This window comes from Cyanistes caeruleus, chromosome 5 (assembly GCF_971803275.1).
Source record: "Cyanistes caeruleus chromosome 5, bCyaCae1.hap1.1, whole genome shotgun sequence".
Classification (NCBI taxonomy): Eukaryota; Metazoa; Chordata; class Aves; order Passeriformes; family Paridae; genus Cyanistes; species Cyanistes caeruleus.
Window position 1 is genome coordinate 44,907,866 of NC_141705.1, and position 21,143 is coordinate 44,929,008.

At 39.5% G+C, this 21,143-nt stretch overlaps 2 protein-coding genes and 1 long non-coding RNA gene across 13 annotated transcripts in view; 1 reads left to right on the forward strand and 2 right to left on the reverse strand.

Moving 5' to 3' along the window:
- The window catches only part of CENPC (centromere protein C), a 28,331-nt gene extending 26,365 nt beyond the window's left edge, over positions 1-1,966 (reverse strand). For 3 of the 7 annotated variants that reach the window (XM_086891603.1, XM_086891602.1, XM_086891601.1), the window contains exons 1-2: positions 1,333-1,790; positions 464-510 (exon numbers count right to left, since the gene is read on the reverse strand). Coding sequence is in view for 4 of the 7 variants with exons in the window: in XM_086891600.1 (XP_086747726.1) it covers positions 464-510; positions 1,820-1,960 (188 nt within the window). In the remaining 3 variants the exon portion in view is untranslated. Of the gene's footprint in view, positions 1-463; positions 511-1,332; positions 1,791-1,819 lie in introns of those variants that run through there. The other 4 variants (XM_086891600.1, XM_086891598.1, XM_086891597.1 and 1 more) reach the window with 2 other exon arrangements.
- Positions 1,967-2,051: 85 nt separating this feature from the next.
- Positions 2,052-21,046, forward strand: LOC111927801 (uncharacterized). Of its 2 annotated transcripts, XR_015287572.1 has the most exons (4): positions 2,052-2,237; positions 2,561-2,637; positions 16,711-16,898; positions 20,708-21,046. It is a non-coding gene; the product is annotated as an uncharacterized LOC111927801 (long non-coding RNA). The 2 variants fall into 2 exon arrangements; XR_015287571.1 differs by lacking the exon at positions 2,052-2,237 and having other exon boundaries at positions 2,547-2,637.
- UBA6 (ubiquitin like modifier activating enzyme 6) overlaps positions 4,967-21,143 on the reverse strand; it is a 29,143-nt gene continuing 12,966 nt past the window's right edge. For all 4 annotated transcript variants that reach the window (XM_086891595.1, XM_086891596.1, XM_086891594.1 and 1 more), the window contains 22 exons: positions 20,813-20,889; positions 20,098-20,164; positions 19,543-19,686; positions 18,808-18,875; positions 18,471-18,549; positions 18,200-18,280; positions 17,755-17,832; positions 16,317-16,498; positions 15,854-15,959; positions 15,031-15,120; positions 14,841-14,921; positions 14,151-14,279; positions 13,269-13,320; positions 13,098-13,161; positions 12,115-12,184; positions 11,425-11,496; positions 10,829-10,946; positions 9,676-9,869; positions 8,440-8,567; positions 7,569-7,656; positions 7,100-7,194; positions 4,967-5,862 (listed from right to left, as the gene is read on the reverse strand). In XM_086891595.1, coding sequence (XP_086747721.1) covers positions 5,727-5,862; positions 7,100-7,194; positions 7,569-7,656; positions 8,440-8,567; positions 9,676-9,869; positions 10,829-10,946; positions 11,425-11,496; positions 12,115-12,184; positions 13,098-13,161; positions 13,269-13,320; positions 14,151-14,279; positions 14,841-14,921; positions 15,031-15,120; positions 15,854-15,959; positions 16,317-16,498; positions 17,755-17,832; positions 18,200-18,280; positions 18,471-18,549; positions 18,808-18,875; positions 19,543-19,686; positions 20,098-20,164; positions 20,813-20,889 — 2,199 coding nt within the window. In that variant the 3' untranslated portion in view covers positions 4,967-5,726. The remainder of the gene's footprint in view (positions 5,863-7,099; positions 7,195-7,568; positions 7,657-8,439; positions 8,568-9,675; positions 9,870-10,828; positions 10,947-11,424; positions 11,497-12,114; positions 12,185-13,097; positions 13,162-13,268; positions 13,321-14,150; positions 14,280-14,840; positions 14,922-15,030; positions 15,121-15,853; positions 15,960-16,316; positions 16,499-17,754; positions 17,833-18,199; positions 18,281-18,470; positions 18,550-18,807; positions 18,876-19,542; positions 19,687-20,097; positions 20,165-20,812; positions 20,890-21,143) is intronic.

The window sequence follows — 21,143 nt, forward strand, 5'->3', positions numbered from 1 at the left end:
GGTAAGCTCATGAAACTCATGTCCAGAAATGGATTTCAGCAACAAAACCTTCACAGACTCCTAACACATATGTAAAGAACGTCACAGCACTGCAAATGCTCAAACTCATCTCTAACACTTATCAGCAAGGTCTAAATATGCTGGAACTCCATGTGGGCTTCATTTCTCTACTCCTTGAAGGCAATATTTTTGTACAGGTTACTGCTTCCCCACTCAGGCAGCCCAGTTAGGGGTGGGTACCTTAGGTACAGCTACACCACAGTCTGTTGCCTCAGCAAAGCAAAACCTTGGAGCCTTGTCGCCCCAACAGAGCTTGCTCCTCTCACAAGAAATTTGGGAAACATCACATGAACATTTTAATAAGGTACATCACGTAGTTTTGACATTTAGCTCTCAGACAAAAATCAAGGTAAGTTTTCCAGAATCTAAGAATAGAATGTTTAAATGTTTAAATGCAAATTACCTTCCTCCATGGCAGAATCTTGCTCTGTACTTGTTTTTTAAACGATTCTGTGAAGAAACAAGAATCAATTTTTACTAAGCATGATGACACTTGACAGAAAAACAAGGTATCGAGGACTCTTGAGACATCTTAAAGTAGTGGGAGAGTGGGAGTTATTGCAGCATTGTTTTTCTTAGAATGCCACAGCGCCTCTTCATCCACTTGAAACCCAAGTATTACCAAAGTCAAACAGCACACAGGACTCCACCCATTTACTCCAACTGGAGCAGCAATAATTCAAGCAGCAGCACATTCTCCGTGTAATCAGGTAAAGCTGCTGACCTGGGAACCGGCAAGGATTGTAGATGATAAAATGGGAAGAAAGGGCAAGAAAAATTCAACAGTAAAGCAGAATGCAGCTCTTGACAAATGTGACAGGAAAGCATCTTAAAAAACGTAAATGTTTAGCTGAAAGACAACTATAATCTCTTTCTGATTCATCTAAATTTAAAGAGTATATGCAGTGTGGAAATTATGTAATCCTAACACAAGATAATTCAGCACGTTTTTTTGAAGTTTGCCATACTGACTAAACTTTGCACTTCTTTGTGATTCCCCTTTGGATATTACTTCTGGTATCAAAAATATCCAAATCTATATGGATTGATTTCACTGCAAATTTTCAACATTGGTTTAAAGCGGCAGAAGAAAATTACTGGTAACATGGGAAAACTGACCAAATGACACCACTTTAGAAACTATTCAGAACCACATTCCGCAGTCAATCCAGCACTCGAGCTTAAACCCCCTTCCCCTCGCAGCAGAATGCAGCATAATGCACTGGCAACTGACCCTGCGCAATAAAGAAATTAAAAATTCCTGTCACGGACCTAAAACAGCCTTTAACAGTTTATTTATTATTCTGTTCGTGTCGCCTTACACATGAAGAATTTCAAAACTTATGCACGATTCTAGCGTGCCTGCACAAGTGTCCTGCTCTTGATGCGCTCACAAGCCGTGGAAGTCGGCTGTCCAGAGGCAGCCTGAGGGGAACAGGGTCTGGCAGACACTTGTGCGCTGAGGGGAAGTGGGCTCCCGACAGAGCAGCCCTCAGAGCACAAATGCCAGCAGCCCAGGTCCCGGAGTGAGCGCGGAACCCCAATTCCAACGTCGCTTTCCTCAGGGGGAAGTGGAAGACCGGCCCGCCCCTCCCCTCAGGAGCGCGCTGAGGGCCGCGCCTCTGAGCTACGGACGGGCCCGGCCGCCGCCCACAACAAACCAGACAGACAGACACACGCAGACAGACACACGCAGACACGCAAACACACACGCAGACAGACGAAGACACACGGACCGACCGCCCCCGCCCTCTCTTACCAAGGCCTCAGCCATCCCGGACCGGGGCCGGCGCGCGCCCCCCGCACCCTCTTCAAAACCTCGCGCTCCTTTCCCGGCGGGCGCGCGCGCACGGCTGGCCAGTGGCAGCGGCCCGGCCACGCCCCCCCGGCCCTGTCCCATTGGTCGGCGGCCGGCGCGCGCCAGGCAGGGCAGATATTTAGGCGCGCGCGGCTATTGCGCCTGCGTAGAAGCAGTGACCGCCCTCGTCCCCGTCCCGCCCGCCTTTCTCTGAGGGGACGGGCGGGGTACGCTTTCCGTACGCTAGTTCAAATACGCGGGTTCCAAACGTTATGAAACATCCCTTGTTCACCACGGGGCGTTGCAAATTTTTCTTTAAAATTCTACTGAAGAACTCAACAACGAGCAAAACACAACAGCTTGAGAACTTCAGGCCGAGGTACCTTACAGTACCGGCAAAACACTGCCACAAAATACAGTTTTAAGTGATGCTTTTTATCACACACTTGTGCCCGGAAGACCTTCTTCCTATTCTTTCTGACCACTAAAGGGAAGGCTCATTATATTTTAAAAATACGTCATAACGTGAGAGGTTCACACTTTCTCTCCCTGAAAATAGTACAGATCACTTTGTGAAGAGGGTGGCAGCTCAGTATGTATCAGATCAGAGTTGCAGCTTTTCCCCTATGAAATTGAAACTTGCATACTGCTGGGGGAAGTGGTAACACGTCTTCCCTGTCTCTCACCTGTGCCATACAAAAGGATATACTTCAGCAACACCGTTCTGCTGCTAGCCACGCTGGAACTTACGGCACCTTTAAGGTCGAGCCTCAATAAGGGTAAGCAGCTGCACCAGCTACTTCATCAACCACACAATGTACCTTTACTAAAATAAGTATTCAAAAGGTCCCTGGTCAAATTTATCAACCTTTGCGCACAAAGGTTTAAGACTGCTGCACTGTGGTGCATATTTGCTTTCTGTAATTGCACAGGGATTGACACACTTTCAAGTTAATTTCAGCTTTTGTCTGAAATTCAGCTTCCTTCTTAAGGCAACTGGCGTACCTCCACATTGTTTCAAACACCAGGAAAAATTATGAACCTGAAGATCATGAACTAACCTAAAATCTAGTATTTGATGACAAGTCTGACAGACGTATGAGCTCTCTGCCTAGCTCTAATCCATATTACTTCAGGGTGTGACAAGCCATGAAGAAGTGACAGCTCAACTGGTGCCAGAGTTGTTCTTCCTATATACCGCTATTCTTGAATAGCTTTATCTTTTTAATGAGCAGTCACATATTTCATCGTACATAGGAAAAGGGTGGGAAAATAATATGGAAGCATCTACTTTTTGTCGTATAGATAATAAAAGCTTAAATCCATCTGATTCATCAAAGCAGTCTTGCTAGCAGTATTGAGACCCTCGCACAGAATCCTCTCTACTCCTAACATTAAAGAAACATGTTGACTAACCAGAAAAAAAGTTGATCCGGCTGCTTAATGCTTTGCATGCACAAATTAACTCCATCTATTAAGAACTACAAAAATTCAGAGAGATCTGGTGTAAATATGAGCAAACTCTTCAAGAAAGCATTTGAGTGAGAAGTATCTTCATGACTAATATAAAACTTCATTCCTGCAAATCAACTTCTCTCTCAAAGAGTAACATTCTGAAAGAAAGCTATTTGAAGTGCTCTAGTGGAAAGACAGTCCTTCATTGCTGCAGGAAGACAGCAAGCTTTAGCTTCTTCAGAGGAGTTGTGCATTAAACAGTCCTAGACAAACACAAGCCTCTAGAATGGTAGCACTGTGACAACATTGGAGATTTGAAAGATCAGCACCCCAAAATTCACTTGCCCCGTTTGACAGTGATCATGCTGAGCACCTGCAGAGACTTTTGATAAAAAGCAAGAACAGATTGAGAAACAGGCTCTATCAAACACAAATTCACACTGAATCAGTGCACTCCACAATCTTTCATATAAACACCTTCACTCTCCATATCAGCAATTCAAAAACATTTAAAGCATGAAGAACAGTTTTAACAAGCCACTTGACATCCCAACTTCTACAGAAAGTTCTCTTGAAGTTACTAGTTGTGAGATTTCCTAGATTAATTTATATCCAAAAAATTTAAAAGGTGTGCTAATAAAAATAGAGCCAATGTGCATTTTTAGTTTTTCCATAACCAACTTTTTAACTGAGCAGAACCCATCTACAGAGCATTCATCCATCCAACAGACACACACAATAATAGCAGCATAAAGATACAGCCATTTCTGTAAATTCTGGCTGTGATCCTTGCCAGCCTTGACCTGGACTTTTTACAAGGTTCTCAAAGGTGCACATATTGTCATTAGTAAAAGCCATTGCATGAATTATATCTGACAGTTTACTTTAAACCCTGAAGATAGTCATGGCATTCTAGAATAGTACTGAGATTTCACTGTTTTTAAATGCTGCTTACTTCAAAAGCACAAATATGACATTAACACCACACTAACACAACAGAGTATACTTACTCAGTTTTGTTTCCCAGCCTCCAACTGTGAGAGGTGACAATGTTTTCAATTTGACCTAAACCTTTAAGTGATCCTTAGCACTAATTGTGACATCATTAAATTAAATGTGAAGACATCCCTAAAGCTTAATAAATTATAATTGAGGATAAACAGCTAAGTTGTTAACAGTTGCAACAGCTACAGGACATAATGTTCAAAAACAATCTCTAAAGCTGAAACACATGAGAAGGTATTTCAGTATTTCAGTTTTTATTCTAACCTTGCCTTGCTTTACTATGATGAGAAAAAAAGAACTACTACCTCAAGTATCCAGTGTTTAAATTAGTTAAATTATGATGTTTCTGTAACACACCTCTGCCTCAGCACAACAGCAAAACTAGTCCATAATGATTTCCAACTAAGCAGAAATGTTATAATTAGATATTCCTATAACTGGCCAATAAGGGCAAAAATCTCGCTGTTCAGTGCAGTTCTGACTTGTTCTGAGGACAGGTGTACAGCACAATAATTAGGGAAATGGTACCAAAAGGAACAGCTGAGTTTGCTATGACAAACATCCAGAGGTGTTTGTCTTTTCCTCCCTTTAATGTCACCAAGTGCTACACTGATTTTAATTTGGTGAGGGTAGAAAGGCTCAACCACATTTTCTCTTTGTTGAAGACCAAGTTTTATTTTTGAAAGTTCTAATTCGGTTCTCCGATAAGTTTTCACTTTCGTCATACTGCAGTATTCCACAAAGAACAGTCTTAGTGCAGATAATCAACAATTCCAGCTCTCTGGACTTCAGAGGAGTTTGATTTTACAATCACCTCCTCCCTATGTTTCCATGTTGACACTGACACAAGATAGCTGCGCTGACCACGGCACCACTAACCAGCCACACAAGAAAGCAGTTCCTCTGCTTTTAAGTGGGAGTTTAAGCCTTTAAGATGGACAAAATCTCACATGTAGATGGCAAGAATGAAATTCTTGTTTGAGAATGAAGTAGCATATGAAATTAATTTGAGATGTTCTTAGAACACCAAGAGTATCATAAAACGGTGCTTTTCCTATTTTTTGCACTCTTCCCTAAGCAAATGCAAATTGCCTAATTTGCACACAGGGACAATTTCTTAGGTTCACCATTCTTCTTGCTTTCCTCAATACACATCTTGCCTTTAAGGTAAGGACTGTACTGGACGTTCCATCTCATGGAGTGACCAATCGTCCTTTGAGTAAACAGGCTTGAAGAACACAGGAGCAGAAGAAACAGATCCAGTTTGTCTTCAGTGCAAAGCCACTGATTTTCACCATTTAATTAAGGCTTCACCAAAAAGAAATACATAGTACCATCTTTAATAGCTGAAAATTAGCACATTCCTTTCAGAACAAATGGTCCATGAGTGACTTTTGTGTCTCTACCATCAATTGTCTTCCTGAACAAAGTAGTATCTCACTGGTGGCCCTGGCAAGTCTTCCTCTCCATCAGTCTCTGGAGCAAATGATACTGTCAAATCCACATACTTCTTATCAGCTGATGGTTTCACAAGCTTTTGCATCCTACAAAGAAATGAAGAACAGTTCATAAATGCACCAGGAGGATTGGCAGTGGGAACTCAGGCCCAGACTAGGATGAACTTCACTGCCAGCAATATGTACTGGTCCAGCATACTACAGACCAAATTAAAATGGAGAATAACCTCTAAATTGCACATAAGCTGTTCCTCCACCTGAGCTTCAGCAAATCGTATTCCATTTTCCTGATAGACACAGCCATTAAAGTCTCAGACTAATAAAAATCCTGATATTCACAAGAAGGCAGCTTCACACCATGACTTTGACTTCATTACATACCCCACTCTTTCAAAATTATTTATACAGCTGTACAAGAAAGCATATAAGCAATGTTTTTGGAGACAGGCTGTAAATTCTCATCTTAGTATGATATGCATTCTACAGCTTAGTGTCTCTTCTCTCCCCACCAGTTTGAAGTAGTTTGCTGATAGTTCTTTGCCTGATACCTACTGGCAGGCCTTCAAAACAGTACTGATCAGTGCATTCACTTGCTTCAGCAAAGCCTATGAGCACTGACTAGCACACACTTCACAGGAGCTGTAAGGAACAGATTTTGAGCTAAAGTAGCTCACAGGTGTAAGGCAGAACTAAACCTGGGTGAGATCTGGATGTTATTTTGCAAAGGCCTGCAGTCAAAACCCAATGCCCTACCTTCACATCCTGACAAACTGCCAGGATGAAATACCTCAATTTCCTGTCTGTAAGCAGCACTGCAAAGCCTTTGTGAATGTCATCATTTTTAGAAAGGCTAAAGTGATGTAGAATCTCAAGCAATTACTATAATTGAACAGACTTCCAGAAATCTGCAGAAAACTGCAAGCAACACATTATTCCTTCAGAGCTAAGTTGCTACGTATCAGCATTAGTTTTAAGCCAGTTTCAAAAGGTTCTAGTAGTCTCGTTCTGCTTGAACCATAGTACATTCTTTCCCCTCAAAAATTACTGTCAGACTTCTTTATCTTTTTCTTTCTAGTATTCAACAGTTAAAGCAGCATTTTGCAAGTCTCCTTTCCTCATCACGGAAGTAAATTCACTTTCTCTTTTTTCTTTTTTTTTTTTTACAAAAAGAAAGAAATTATCTTTTTGCTTCCCAAAGTATTAATGGCTAGAAACTACACTGAGAGAAAATACTGCTGTCAGACACATGTCCTTTTGATACAAGCAATGAACATAATTTGTATGTGCACTTGCATCCCTAAATCCATTTTTCAGTTATACTTACGTCAGCTTTAATCTTTTAATATGGCCTGGCATCACAGGAACATAGAGCATTTTGACTCCTTGTACAACCATAGTTGGTTCAATTCCATATTTCTCCTGGAATTCACAAATTAAAACCTGTTAAAAGACCAGAACAGCTGCCCAAACCAGCAGATACTACTGCTGCTAATACAACAGCTAATTATTCAAATCCATAGGATCCATACCAGAAAATCTGCTAATGCATGTGGATGCTGACAAAGTTTTATTAAGATACATTTGAGCCAACTGAATTAACAAGGAATTTGAAAACAGGCTTGGATGCCTTTATTTAGAGACATTCCCATTGAGATTAGTTATTACTAAAACTATTATGGTTTGAACAGTAGCTTGATGGAAATAAAAAAGAAAACAAAACACAATCCAACAATCCAAAACAAGAAACTCCTTTCCTCTTGTCTTGTATTAACCCAGGACAGTAGATAACTTACTCTGACAGCATTTATGAAGTCCAAGAGAGTAAAATCCTCTTTCCCATAAATTGTCCACCTGTCCCAGATGGTAAATGATATCCCATTTCTGTTTTAAAAAGTGAAAGGTTGTTACTTTAGAATGTGAACTCAGTCATTCCCTTTAAAAGTGTATTGAAAAACTGACATGTCTTCTTGGTGATGTGCTGTTCAATCTTTAGCAAAAATCTCTTCCCTCTCTGCTGCCACTTCTCCAGCCCTCTGACCTTGCTAAGCACAAGACACAGCAAGACCTCTAAGTAAGATGTGGTATCTAACAACAAAGTTACTGAGTTTTCAGACCTACTGAAAAATAGCTCTTGTACTAAACAAGATGCAAAAGCATATCTGGGATATTTCCGAAGAACAATGCCACACATCTACCTTCTTTAGATTTTTGAAGTCTCACAAGTAACAGCTTCCACTGAAAATCAACCTAAGCCTTTAAACCCACTATTTTTTAAATTAGGACAGATAAATATGGACTGCATTTTCCAAACAGGAAATTCTTGGGCAATGCATTATGGGACACTCTTGGCAGTATTACTACACCTCTAGCAGTACACAGGAAGTGGACAGCAGAGTTTGATAGCAAGCATGAAACAATCCATCATCTTCCAAATTTGAACAACATAAAAATATTCTTGAATATCTAAAATGCTTAACTGGAGTATGACCACAAGCCATGGTTCCATCATAGCTCTGCTATGTGAGCACATAAGGGCTTAATGTGAACATCTAGATTTAGTAACTATTCAAACTTCACACTTGTTGGAATCATTCAGCAAGTTCTAAACATCTATTAGTAGGTTTACAAATACTGTCCTTGCCCTTCTGCCATTGTCCTTCCTACCTGATTTCTGTTCTTCTTACTTCAGCAGTTTCTGTAAAGACCATTATGGGAATGGCTAGGTTCAGAAAACAGTTCTTGTATGCATCAACTGGGTAGCCACCCACAACTTTAATGAGTTCCAGTGCAACCTGCAGTAAATTAGAATTTACTTATTAGGTTTTAGTGTTATCAATTCTAATGTAAAGAGGCCAGCAGCTACAAGAAAGCTGTTAACGAGGTCAGCCTTTGTCCAACAGGCAGAGTAAATAACATGGAAATGCAACCCACCATGCCAAAGAAATTAATTCTGTTGCAGCTAAGGGAAATACTTAAAGCATTCAAAATTGCTCTTAATATAGTACCATTCCAAAGTTGTTTGGTTCATGCAATCTCCACAAAGCATGAGGTTCTGTTGAGATGCATGAACATGAACTACTACAGAACAGATCTTTTCCAGTCTTGGCAGTGGCATTCTGATGGAAGTTAGTATTAATGGCTGAAAACAAACCAAAATGCTGAATTCCAACCCATCTTTCTGTGCTGCAAATCAAAAATAAAAGCACCAAAGCCTAACCACGTTAAGGAAACGTCCCTTTTTGAGTATTCAGCAGCCATTCCAGTAGCCACACTCATACCACCAAAGACTTTCATTGCTGGGACTGAATCTCCTTCACCACGGGCAGACTCTCAATCACTGCCTTGCTACTCCTCTCACTCTCACAGCCAGACAAGGTTTCCTTGCTGGCTGGACCCTGGGTTTCCCTTAGCAAAGTCTCAGACTTCTGGTTTCTTTAAGTAATTTTATCATGGTGTAGCAAGAGAATAACAACTAAAGCTGATGCCTTGGAGAAGGGGCCCTAAACTACCTGGGCTTTTGTACCCTCACAGTCTCGACATGGTCTTCCAGTTGAGTCCTCGGCTTCTGCTGTATCCCTGGTGTCCAGTCACCAGCTGTGCCACAGGTCCCTGTGCCCTTTGTTGTGCAAAGGGTCAGCCCCAGTTCACGACCTCTTGCCTGAGGCAAGAGCTCAATCTTCAGCTGGCACTAAAGCTCCACACTGAGCTACCTGCTCTACATGCATTCCTCAACAACCATGTCTCAAACCAAGCATGGTCTTTGCTATTGGTACATAAGAAATAAATCCATTTCTTTAAATGAGCCTCTGTCATGGTAGCAGTAATCAATACCCAGACAACAGCAGTTTTAGGCAAGAAACAACAAGAGAAAGAAATATGCATTTTAAAGATCAATCTCACCAGCCCTGATACTGCAGCAGTAGCTGTTGCAATGGCAGGAATAATCTTTCCAGCAATGCGCTTTGTTTTGAACCGATCTGCTGGTTCGATGTTGTACATCTTGGCTCGCAGGTTTGATGCTGCTGTTACAAAATCAATGTGCCCATTACTATCATCATCTTTCTCAAAGGAGATGGGCTTCATTTGCAAGTCAGCTGTTCATAAGAAAAAAAAAAAAGAGCAAAGATTATTATTGGAAAACTGAAGATGTCCTGAACATAATTTAAAGGAACTAGAACCTTAACAATTTTAAAATGTTGCATCCTGGAGCTTGGTGCCTTACTTGTTTTCCTAACCTAGGAAAAGCCCCTGTCAATAAAACTTGCTAAAAGTGAATAACGAAATAAACATCAACAGAGCTCTGTAATTTTAATTTCCTTGCACCACCAAGAAAAGATTTTGAACATTCCTATGGATTTTTCTCATACGCCTCTCTCACTAAAGCTCCATCCTATGAGAATTCCCTTTTAAAGCTTAGTTTATCTGCAAGAATTTCAAAATATGGACTCAGTAGCATTCAAGTCAGAGTTTTGGGTTGACACTCCATGGGATGAGTTAGGGATAAGCTCATATCTTCCTTCTGGATTCATGGGCTAAAAATGTTGTTGTTTCCCAGTGACCTCTTTGTGTGGCCAGGTACAAAAACGGGATATGAGCATCCTCATTTTAAATCTAGAAGATGCTGAGGAAGACACTTAACAGTCTACAATTTAGGATCATTTCAGGTTGAGAGCTCTAAGTAGTGACTCTCAGTCTTCTCATGCCCAAATCAATTGCAGTCCATCTGGGATCCAGTCCAGCCAGCATCCTCCCCCTCCTTAAGAGTTCTATTCCTTGCTGCTGCCTGCTTGCTGTCATCAGTGTTGTAATTACAAGTGAGCATAACAGAAAGCCCTAAAACTTCCAGGAATCTCAGAAATAAAGAACCACAGAGTAATGTCAAACAACAGGACGGGTATCTCAGCATGGCACTTCAGAAAGCTTTAGGTATCAGCTCTATTTCTTGCAGAATTCCAGAACTGCTTCACCCAAAGACCTGAATGTCATTAGTGTCAAATGCAAATGCAGGATATGCAGTTTCATATAAACTATGAAGCTGGTTTGCACTACTCACTTTCCAGAGCTTCATTGGATAGTATAGACTTCTCCAGCTGGAAAATAGCATTTCTTTCATCCTCACTGCTGACAGGAATATGATCTGGTTTTCTTGCTGTTTCATCAGTCTGTACAACCTGCAAGTGTGAGCAGTGCTTGAGTAATAAAATACGTGAACTTCACACAGCACAAGTGTCAAGCATACTGTATTTCCTGTCTTCCTTGCAGGCTTTCCTGCAAGCACATAAAATCCCCTAAAAAACATACAAAAATACTTCAAAGAAAAACAAACAAAAACATCCCAGACAAAATTGTGAGGGTGGTTGAACACTGGCACAGGTAGCAGAGAGAGAGGCTGTAGACTCTCTGTTCTCAGAGATATTCACAACCCAAATGTGACACAGTCCTTGATGACCTGCCCTAGCTGCCCCTGCTTAAGCAAGAGGATTAAACTAGGTAGTCTTCAGGGGTTCCCTCTAACCTTAACACACTCTTATTTCCCCAAACCACATTATAATTTGTGTTTATTTTTCCCTAGCATCAATGCAATAGTTGGATATGTGGGACACTGCTTGTGGAATATTTTTTTTTTTTTTAATTAAATGTCACACTTACTTTGTTTGAAGGTCTAAACTCTGGTACCTTCACAGATGAAATAATCCCCAAAATGGTTTCCTCTGACAAGTCCTGTTATGGTTTTGAATAAAAACAATTTAAATTCACATCAACTCAAAAAGGCCTTCACAAAAAGATTGCAAATACAATCGGCTTTCAAAGGATACTAGACCCAAAAAGTCTCACAGATATTCAGTGATGTTTTAGCCAAAAATTATCATTAAAATACCAAGTGACAATTCATTTGCCACAGCAAATAAGTGTGAAGTCTCAAGCACTTGAAAATTGAACAGAAGTGCAAACCTGACTTAAAGGAAGGTCCAATTAGAAAACAAGAAAAAACAAAGGATAAGTAATGCAAAGGCTGTAAGCAGTAAAAAATAAAACCCCCATAGCATACCTGAGGTTTTAATTTTTTAAAAAAAGCCTTAAAGAGATCATCTTTCGGTTCAGTAGTTGTATCAAAATAATCATTCCCAAGTTCAGTGCTTACTGCAAATATCCAACACACTACTTATTTCTTCTCCAGGTTAGGGATTTAAATGAAGAAAGTAAGTGTAAGCAGCTGCCAAACAGCCAGTACTGAAAGATAGATTACTGTAAGAATCACTTTAAAAACTGACAGCTGGACATCAAGCCAAAACTGAACACCAAGTGAAGTTAAGGGAACATTGTTACAGTCTGGATTACCTTTTCTGTGAAAGGAACACAGTACACTGTTGCAAAGAGTTTTGCTGTGCTCACAATGAAACCATAGTGCCTAAAGAAAAAATAATTATTTTTGGTTGTTTTTTCTACTTTAGTTGCCCAAAGGTTTGCAATCATGTTTCAAGATCTTCCACAAACATACTGAGAAACAGAGTTTCCATCTTCAGTGTACACAGTACAAAATAGCACATTTTGAGTGACTCAGAGGTTGTCCCCAAAACTTTGCACACTTTGATGAATGGAGAGTTATTTAACGAAAACCTTATCTCCTTAAACTTTGCAGTCAAACAGACAATTACAAATGCTCACATGGCATCAATATGATAAAAAGCTTAATATCAGAATTATTTTGATAGTTACCATAACATCATGTTTCACTTAAGCTAAAAACGATGATTCACTTTCTCAAAGCAATTGTAGATATACAGCAGATAAAAGCTTTTTAATCCATTAATAAACTGAATTTTTAAAACTATCTGTAATACCCAAGCCATCTAGATCAGACCCAAATTGTGATGAACAAGAAAAGTAGTTCCTTTGCTAGGTCATTTGGCACATCCTGCATTTTATGATGTGGACAGTGGGGGCAGAGAGGCGTGACAGCAAAAACTCAGTAATTCTGCAGCCATGTAAGACATGAAATGGGTTGTTCTAAGACATTTCACATTAGATGTTATCAGAACAGCACCCTCCAATTCCATGTCAGTGAAAGTTAAATTATCTGCAGTGAAAGTATTTGACAGTTCACCAAATCTGCCACTGGATAAGACTATGCACTAACACCTATCAATTCCAGTCCAACTCCCTGGGCTATAAAACCACTGCCTTGCACATCCTGCTGTAAGGTTGTTGTATTTGTTAGTATATATATGTGTTGCTAGTTGTTGTATGTTTGTTAGTATATATGTTGTTATGTTTACAGGATGCTATACAATGCATCTATACAAAGACAGTACCATACTTACAAAGGATCATTAAATTCAAACTTCACTGGGAAAGGAGGCCTCTTTGGTGATTGCCAAAACAAACCTGGTAGGAAAACAGACTTAAGATGAAATCCTAAGAAACTAGGAGCAGCAACAACATGACATATTGCCATGAATTTTCAACAGGCATTAAGGGGCATTTATACTTACTTCCATCTTTTAATCGTGTATCAAGGGGAAATGAATGAAGGAGCTGAAGAGCCTAGAGGAAAAGCCAGAGAGGCTTTAGTGATTTGTCACATAGATTGACATGACCACACTAAATCAAGCCTGTCCAGCTGAAGTAATTTAAAGAATTAAGAAAATCATGAAACACCTTTGTCAAGATGGACACCTTAAAGACAAGTACTACTAGACAGAGTGTTTGCCTATTTCATTCACAGAACAGAGATGCCAATGTTGCCTCATCTGTACAAAGCTCAAGTAAGGCATTTACTCCAAGAAGCAAAGCATTCTCCCCCACCTTACTGTCACTTCAGAATTCTTGTATATGGATTCACAACTTGGAATACAATATTTTCTCAATGTGACAACTACCACCAGGGATTCTGTATGCACAGGAACATTTATTAATCCACAACATCCCAATCCCATCTTTCCTACAAAATTACACATATACTTTAAGTGATACTGTGGACTAGACTGTCAGAATGACTGGCTCTTATTTCAAAAAAATCTTTGAGAAAATCAGGGTTACAAAGGTGAGCTCAGTAATGGGATTTTAGTGTGGGAAACAAAACCCCACTGCCTAAGAAAAGACATCTGATAATCCTGACACTTTGGAAAACTCTGGAAAAATGCCAAGAAAACTGCATGGAGACTACTAAAAAGAGTACTAAGAGTGAGTCAATAAACCAGACCTAGAAGTGCTACAATAGAAAGGGATGCAGCACTTTCAGGTTTCAAATACAGTTTATTATTTATGAAGAGATGGAAGTGAGTGCAAATACTTGGACATCTCGTTATTAGGGCCACCAAGTTTTCTAAAATCCTCATCAGTCTAGTGCTACCTCAGCTATAGGTCTTACCTACCTTATGGCTAAAATACTTTTCAAATTTCACTCTTGCTAGTTCTACACATTGAGTCCAACTTCGGGGTCTTCTACTGAGAGTTTTAATAACATGAAAACAGCCTTCCAAACTCTCTCCTGATTTTATTCTCTAGATAAAGAAACATGAAAATATTAAAACAGATAAGATTCCTTCTAATCCAGACAAACAGTAAATATGTTTTTAGTAATCCATAGCAAAAGAAAACTGAGGTTCACTTCATGAAATATTATCCTTTATGTGCTCCTCTCCACTGGGGTTCTTCCCCCATTTACTTCCACCAGCCCTTTGGACCACAGGTCATTACAGACTGACAATAAAAAGATAGTAAACAATTTAAATCTAATTTATTACTACTTGAACTCACTTCAAACTCAGTCTTACTTTCATTTTCCCCAGCTAGTTATGCATCATTGTGACACACACTAACAGTGTCTCAGTCTTTCTGATATTTCTATATCATGTACACAGCTCATGAACTGGAGAAGATTTTAATTATGAAACACACCAGAAAGAGCGTTCATACGATCAGCTAATGACTTGGCCAAGTAAGTCTTCGGGTTTTCTGAAAAAAGTCAGAAACTAACCCTAATCTCACTGGCCCTAAATAGAAACAAAATCCATAAAGCAGTAGTTTAAACCCTCTATTTTACCCTGGCAACATTCCCTTACCTGTAAAACTTCTTCTGCCGACAGATAGGTTTGCCAGAACTTGTTAAACAATGAAGGCTTATGAGAAAATGAACTTTCAAACTGTAAAATAAGATCAACAAACATGGCATTATGCAAGAAGTATATCAGATGCCCACCCTTCCAAACACACATGGAGTTGTGCTGAATGCCAGAAAAGTTAATCCATTACCTTATCTCTTGCCCACTGTATCGTATGCTCAATAGCGGCTGGGAAAGACTTCAAGGTGCAAAAAGGTATTTCTTCCTCTGGTGGATCCCGCTGTAATTAAGGAGGGTTGCATGTCAATGCTGGCTTATCCAGGTTAATTGTTAATAATAGCACCAAGAACTTGTAAGCTACATAAGTTAAAACTCTGCTCTTATAAAATACAAAGTGGCTTTTTATGCTTAAAAATCAGTTTCATGAACACTAGCTAGCATTGTCAATTCTTCTTTATGAGAAATAGTCTAAACTCAACACTGGAAAGCCAAACTGAACTGTGAAATATAAACAACAGGTGAAATTGCCAGCCAGCTTTTCCAAGATGTGCAGCTGGCATTCATGTACATTTTCAACATGAAACATGCCCTGTCACTCAAGGCCAGAAAGACTTCTTTATGGATCCTAACAAGACAACTGGGATGCTTAAAATCCTGTCTCTGTGTCCACATGACACTATTTCATGGTGTTCTCAGCCAGGGAATTTCTCCACAAGAACCTTAAACAGAGGGATACTGCAAGTATTGTCTATCAGCAATAGAGTCTCTGAAGGTTCATTTTCCCCTTTCCCATTCAAACAGAACTGTTATGTATCCTTGTAAAGAACTACTCAAATTTTATTTCCTGTGAGTTTTTCCTTCAGAAACAAAGGAAGTAACTATTTCCTAGCAGTACTGTTCTTCAGCAGCTCAAATAGGCCACTTATTTTAGAAAGACACATAAAAATGACCAAAGAATCAGATGGCATCATGGGACAAGTGAAGAAGATGAGCGATGGTCTTGAAAGACTTACATGACTATTGTAAGACTCTGTCAGATGGGGCACAATAACTTCTGTGTGTCCTTTTGTTCCCATAGTTCCAGAGTCTATAAGAGGACGCAGGTTTGCTACACAACGACTGACATGGAAAAACACAGACTATCAGAGTACAGAACAACCTCTACATTCTTGTCTTGCAAACATTACTGGACTGCAAACAGAGTTGTCTCTAGGCACTTGCAGAAGAGTGGGAAGATTACACCAAACTCAGGAAAAAAAAGAGATTAAATAAGAACTATTCAGGTTAGATCAGGATACCATACACCTCAGCATGTGTGGATTATAAGCATTAGAAATTATCTGTAAATGTCAATATTTCTACTTTTAAATTTAAATACTTATTTTTATGCTTAAATAATTCAACCTTAAAACTGTCAGAGTATTCTCACCCTCATCAGAAGTTAACAGTTGCCCTTGTTTCCCTTCCACCCCCTACCTATCAATGTATCTCCTGGCTTCAACATTGTCCAAAGCAGTCACGATCACATCTTGCTTGGTGTAGAATTCATCGCTGTAAGTGTTCTCAGTGGCTGGACAAACTTTATTAATATCTGAATCAATCTTTATGTAAGGATTGATGTTCATAGTTGCTTCTGCTGCAGTGTAGCTCTTGGGTTTCTGAAAGCATAAATGCAGAGATCAGCAATATGCAGATAAAGAACATCAGGGACACAAAAATACCAACTTCATTTACTGATCAGACAAAATTCACTGACAGAAATGTTAGTATGCAAAACATACAATAAATGACATTTTAAAATCATATACCTCCCTCACTGATGAACATCTTATTAATCTCATTTTATTTTTTGCTTTACTTATTGTTTCAGAGACCATGTGGTGGAAGTGCTTAAATGGTTTATCAAGTAACTGGAACTGATGCCATGTGCTGCCTCCTAAGAATTTCTTCTAAAGAAGGGAGAGTGCATGACTGTCTGAGGATAAACCCATTGGTAACTCTGACTGTGTCTATGCAGCACAGGCATCAAGCACCTGTGAATAACCATATTACTGCAAGGTAATCCACACAAAATCAATGTCAGAAGCTCAACTGAAATAGAGTTCTTGACCTACCCAACACTTCTAGCCATATCACAATTATCTAGGGATCACCACTCACGCCTGTGGCTTCTAAAAGCTTACAGGGTTCACTTTCGGTATATCTATTCATACCAAGGACAATCTGTTCCCAGATCTGTTACACATAAACAGGAGGCAGAAAATCCAACTGTTGGGTTTTGGGCAGGGGAAACCTTCTTCCACAGTGCTGCCAAGATCTAAGCCACCTTTTTTATTTTGTGCTGTGTTTGCAAGTACAGGGATGTTGTCTCCGCTTCTAAGGCATTAAGAGCCTCTGTATTATGCATTTATTGAATGTACATGTTGGACTTTTTCAAAACTATTTATCAGCTTAGTGAAAACTGAATTAGGTCAGAAGACACCAACTTTGGTCAAGTTCCACCAGCAGCAGCACTGAGCTCCATCAAGAACATTTCTGCCAGCACTGTCTATTTTCTGTTGTTTTATTTTCCCCAAATTTCAATGGCATAGTAGGGCATTTCTGACATAGTAACCTACGGCAGGATCTTACACAATACAGTACTCATCCAACTGTCAAATTCGAGAGATTTCATTAGTCAAAAAAAACCCACTACAAATTAAGATTAGACAAGCCAATTTTACTCAACTGATACTAATGATGAGTTGGATGCCACTGGAGTTCTAAGCACTGTTGAAAAAAGACCCTAGATTTAATTACAGCCTTTAAGTCTTTTCTGGATGGAAGTACAGACACTCACAAGTTCAGCTCTTTGTGGGAACACAGGACAGGGAAACACAATAGCCCAGAAAATTTACTGAATAAGAAAGCCTACCTGTATGTGATGAGGTCGAAAAAGAAACTGCCTGTTCAGGTTGGATTTCTCTATCAAATCTGGATCTGTAATTGTAACCTAAGTCAGAAGGGGCAAAAGCAACAGCTGAAGTTACAATTTAAGTGTAACACTGAGCAATGATCTTGATGAAACTTCTATAAACACTTGCCGAAACAAAATACTGCTATTGCCATCCACTGTGGCCAAACTCTGCTTATACAGACTGACTAATTTTTTTTTAAAAAATCAAAATACAGCAAGACTGCTCCAGGTGTATTCTGCTTCTAAGTGCACACCCTTCTACACCAAGGTCATGGTACCCTCCCTCTGTGCAGAGATTAACCTGAAATAAGACTTAGGCTTTTAACAGTTTGAGTAGTTTAATTATTTAATTCTTCGCTGTCACATTACCTCAAATGAGAAGTAAGGTTAACAAGTGACTTACCAATCCTTTGTCTTGCCCAGTACCAACACCAAGAAGTGCAAAGTTTTTCAGCATTTCACAGCCTATCGCTCCACATCCAACCTAAAGAACATTACATTTGTAGAATCAGAAATGTAAGTGGAAACCACAACGGCAAGTCCCACTGCAGTTCTAGACCATTTATTCTGCAGTGGCACATATCAGAGCTGCCCTCATGTACTTCGAGGGCAGTGGGCATTAACTGTACCAACAAAGCATTTGCAAACAGTGTAACAGTGTCAGTCATACTCACCAAGAAAACATTCAAATCATGGAGCTTCTGGCACAGAGAGTCTCCAATACAAGCCCTCAAGGCATCGTATCTATCTCCCCTATGCAGGTACAGAAGACAAAAATAGGAGACTTCAAGCTACTATTTATCATGGTAGTACCATTGATGCCAAACTGCATTTGACATGAATTAAGAAAGTCAGTCTATAATTCCTGCTCATCCCATGCTGAAATAGGACACAGAGTCTTAACCCCAAACCTGTCCCTCCAGCAAAAAGCACTGAATTAAAAGACATCTGTGCTTGCTTGAGACTCAGATGTGAACAGTACATAAACCAACAGCTTGAAGTTATATTTACCGTGGGAGAAACTCCTCAGAGCCCACCTTCTCTAGAGGCGTTACAATGTCTAGCACATCTATATATAGCTATAAAAGGAATGAAAAAAAGAAAAAAAATCCAATAAAAACCTGAGAAAAACATTCATGCTATTTTAATTTAAAAACTAACTACTTTGTATGAACAACAGAGTCTAGAAATTTATAAACTAAGTTTTTACTGTCAGGGGAAGACTACACAGCATCTGGTACCCTACAGTTCACACCACAATTTTAGTGGAGATGAAAAAGCACTTGGACACAGAGCATAAAAAACATTCACTCAAGCAGATAAGCTGCAAGTTTTTGACTTCTAACAGGCATGTTACTCCTCCATAGGTATCTCTGAAGACTGTGACATTTTTTAATCCAACTGTACTCTGACATTTATTCTGAGAGTCTGAAAGCCCTGCCCTTATGTGCAGTAGCTTAAGCTGGTATCTGCACTGTATCACACCTTTGCATCCATACACTGACAAGCCAATGCTCTTTTTTCTAGTGTGGAAAAACAATGTGTTTTTGGAACCCCAAATACAAAAATTTTAACTAAAACTGGCTGTACTTTCATTGTACACATAAAAACACTACTTTCTCTAAATAAAGTCTCAATTTTTTTATTTTATTTCCATAAAAGGTTCCTCTGATCATACAGCATTTACACACAGCCATCCATTCATAAGATGTCAAAATAACCATCCAAAAACCAAGACAGCCTTACCCACTGCTGTAAAGGAGAAAATTTTCCTGTTACTGCTTTCAGGACTTCCTGGCTGGCAACACCACCCACTGCTGCAGCCAAAGGAGGTAGAAATCCCTGAGCAGTCCTAGACAGCCATTTCACCACATCTCCGTTCACTTGAGGCTGAAAAGGAAGACACAGGGACAGGTTTACCCCCTCAGTGAACAAGTCAGTGTTTGACAGTTTCACAGACTATTATTCTTCAGTGAAAGACAGATTATTTCACTCTGACTAGCAAAGAAAGTTTCCAGCCAAAACAGATGCACCATATACCCTGTACTTGTCACATGCATTTGTCTAAAAACTGGATTCACATCACCACAGGATCAGGCTTCATGTTAGGTCAACATTCAGTTGAACCCATGCTGAAATCCCATTCATTCTGTTTCCTCACCTGGCCTTCAGCCAGCCAGCTGAACCATCTAAAGATGGATTCAAAGGCCAGAACAAGGACCAACAACTAAAGCATGACCTTTAGGCAAGTAAATGAGCACATAAAAAAGAGACTCATAATGGCAATAATTCCTTACTCACTTTGTTTTCCAGTGTTTCGCTTATAGACATGGCTATTTTCAGCATTTCCTCAGCATCTTGGAGGCATCTAGACACCAGGGTAGAAACAATAATGATGACTTAAACATGCCAGAGTTCTTCTAGAAACACAATCAATGGAAGAAAAAAAGCAATGGACACAGTAGGAAGTTTGGAATCTCGCATTATTCTTAACATTGAGCATTCAAGATGTACTCCTAAATGTTAGGGGTAGCTCAAGAAAGAAGCCTCAGTGGAAAAGCCCATATGCAAGTACAGTCTTAAGATTTACACTTCTTAGGTAATTTTGTCTCATTTAACTCAAAATTACACACATCAAGAACTACAGCTGAATGAAAAACACTGAAAATTAAATCCAAATCATACGGACTTTTTTTTTAAATCCATGAACTACAAGATAATTCAGGATCACTGAAACAATTTTTCCATATCAATCCACAATGTGAAAAAACCAAAACAGACAAGGCCTTCTCCAAAAGTATGTTCTGTCTACCTGGGCCCAGAAAGTTCCATTGCTATCTATATTGGGAAAGCCTCATTACACACATCAGGGTAACATTTTCCATCTTTCCATTTCTATATGGGCTATCAGGTACCAGACAGGGAAGGTACCATGCTCCACGGTCAGCCAGTAACTACACAAAAAGAAGAGATCTGCCTGATTCAAGGCTTGGCAAACACAGAACAGCTGCTTTACCCAATTTTCGGTCCACAACCAAAGCTCTCCTGGAAGTGGTTCAAGGCAAGCATGGCAATATGGATCTGCAAAGGTGCCTGTTAAGACAACACATCAGTCGATCAGTTACAAACTAGATAGAAATGAAGTACACAAAAACATCTACCTGAACTCTCCTGTTACCATTTCATTTCTTGTCTCTTAAGTACAACGCTCAAAAAAGTTTCAAAATAAAATTAAAAAGTGAAATTGAAATACCTTTTATTAATTTTTTTTTAAAGTATTGCTCAGTAATGCAACACCTTCACACACATTGAGCACCCACTTCAACTAAGTCCAACTGAAGAGTCCC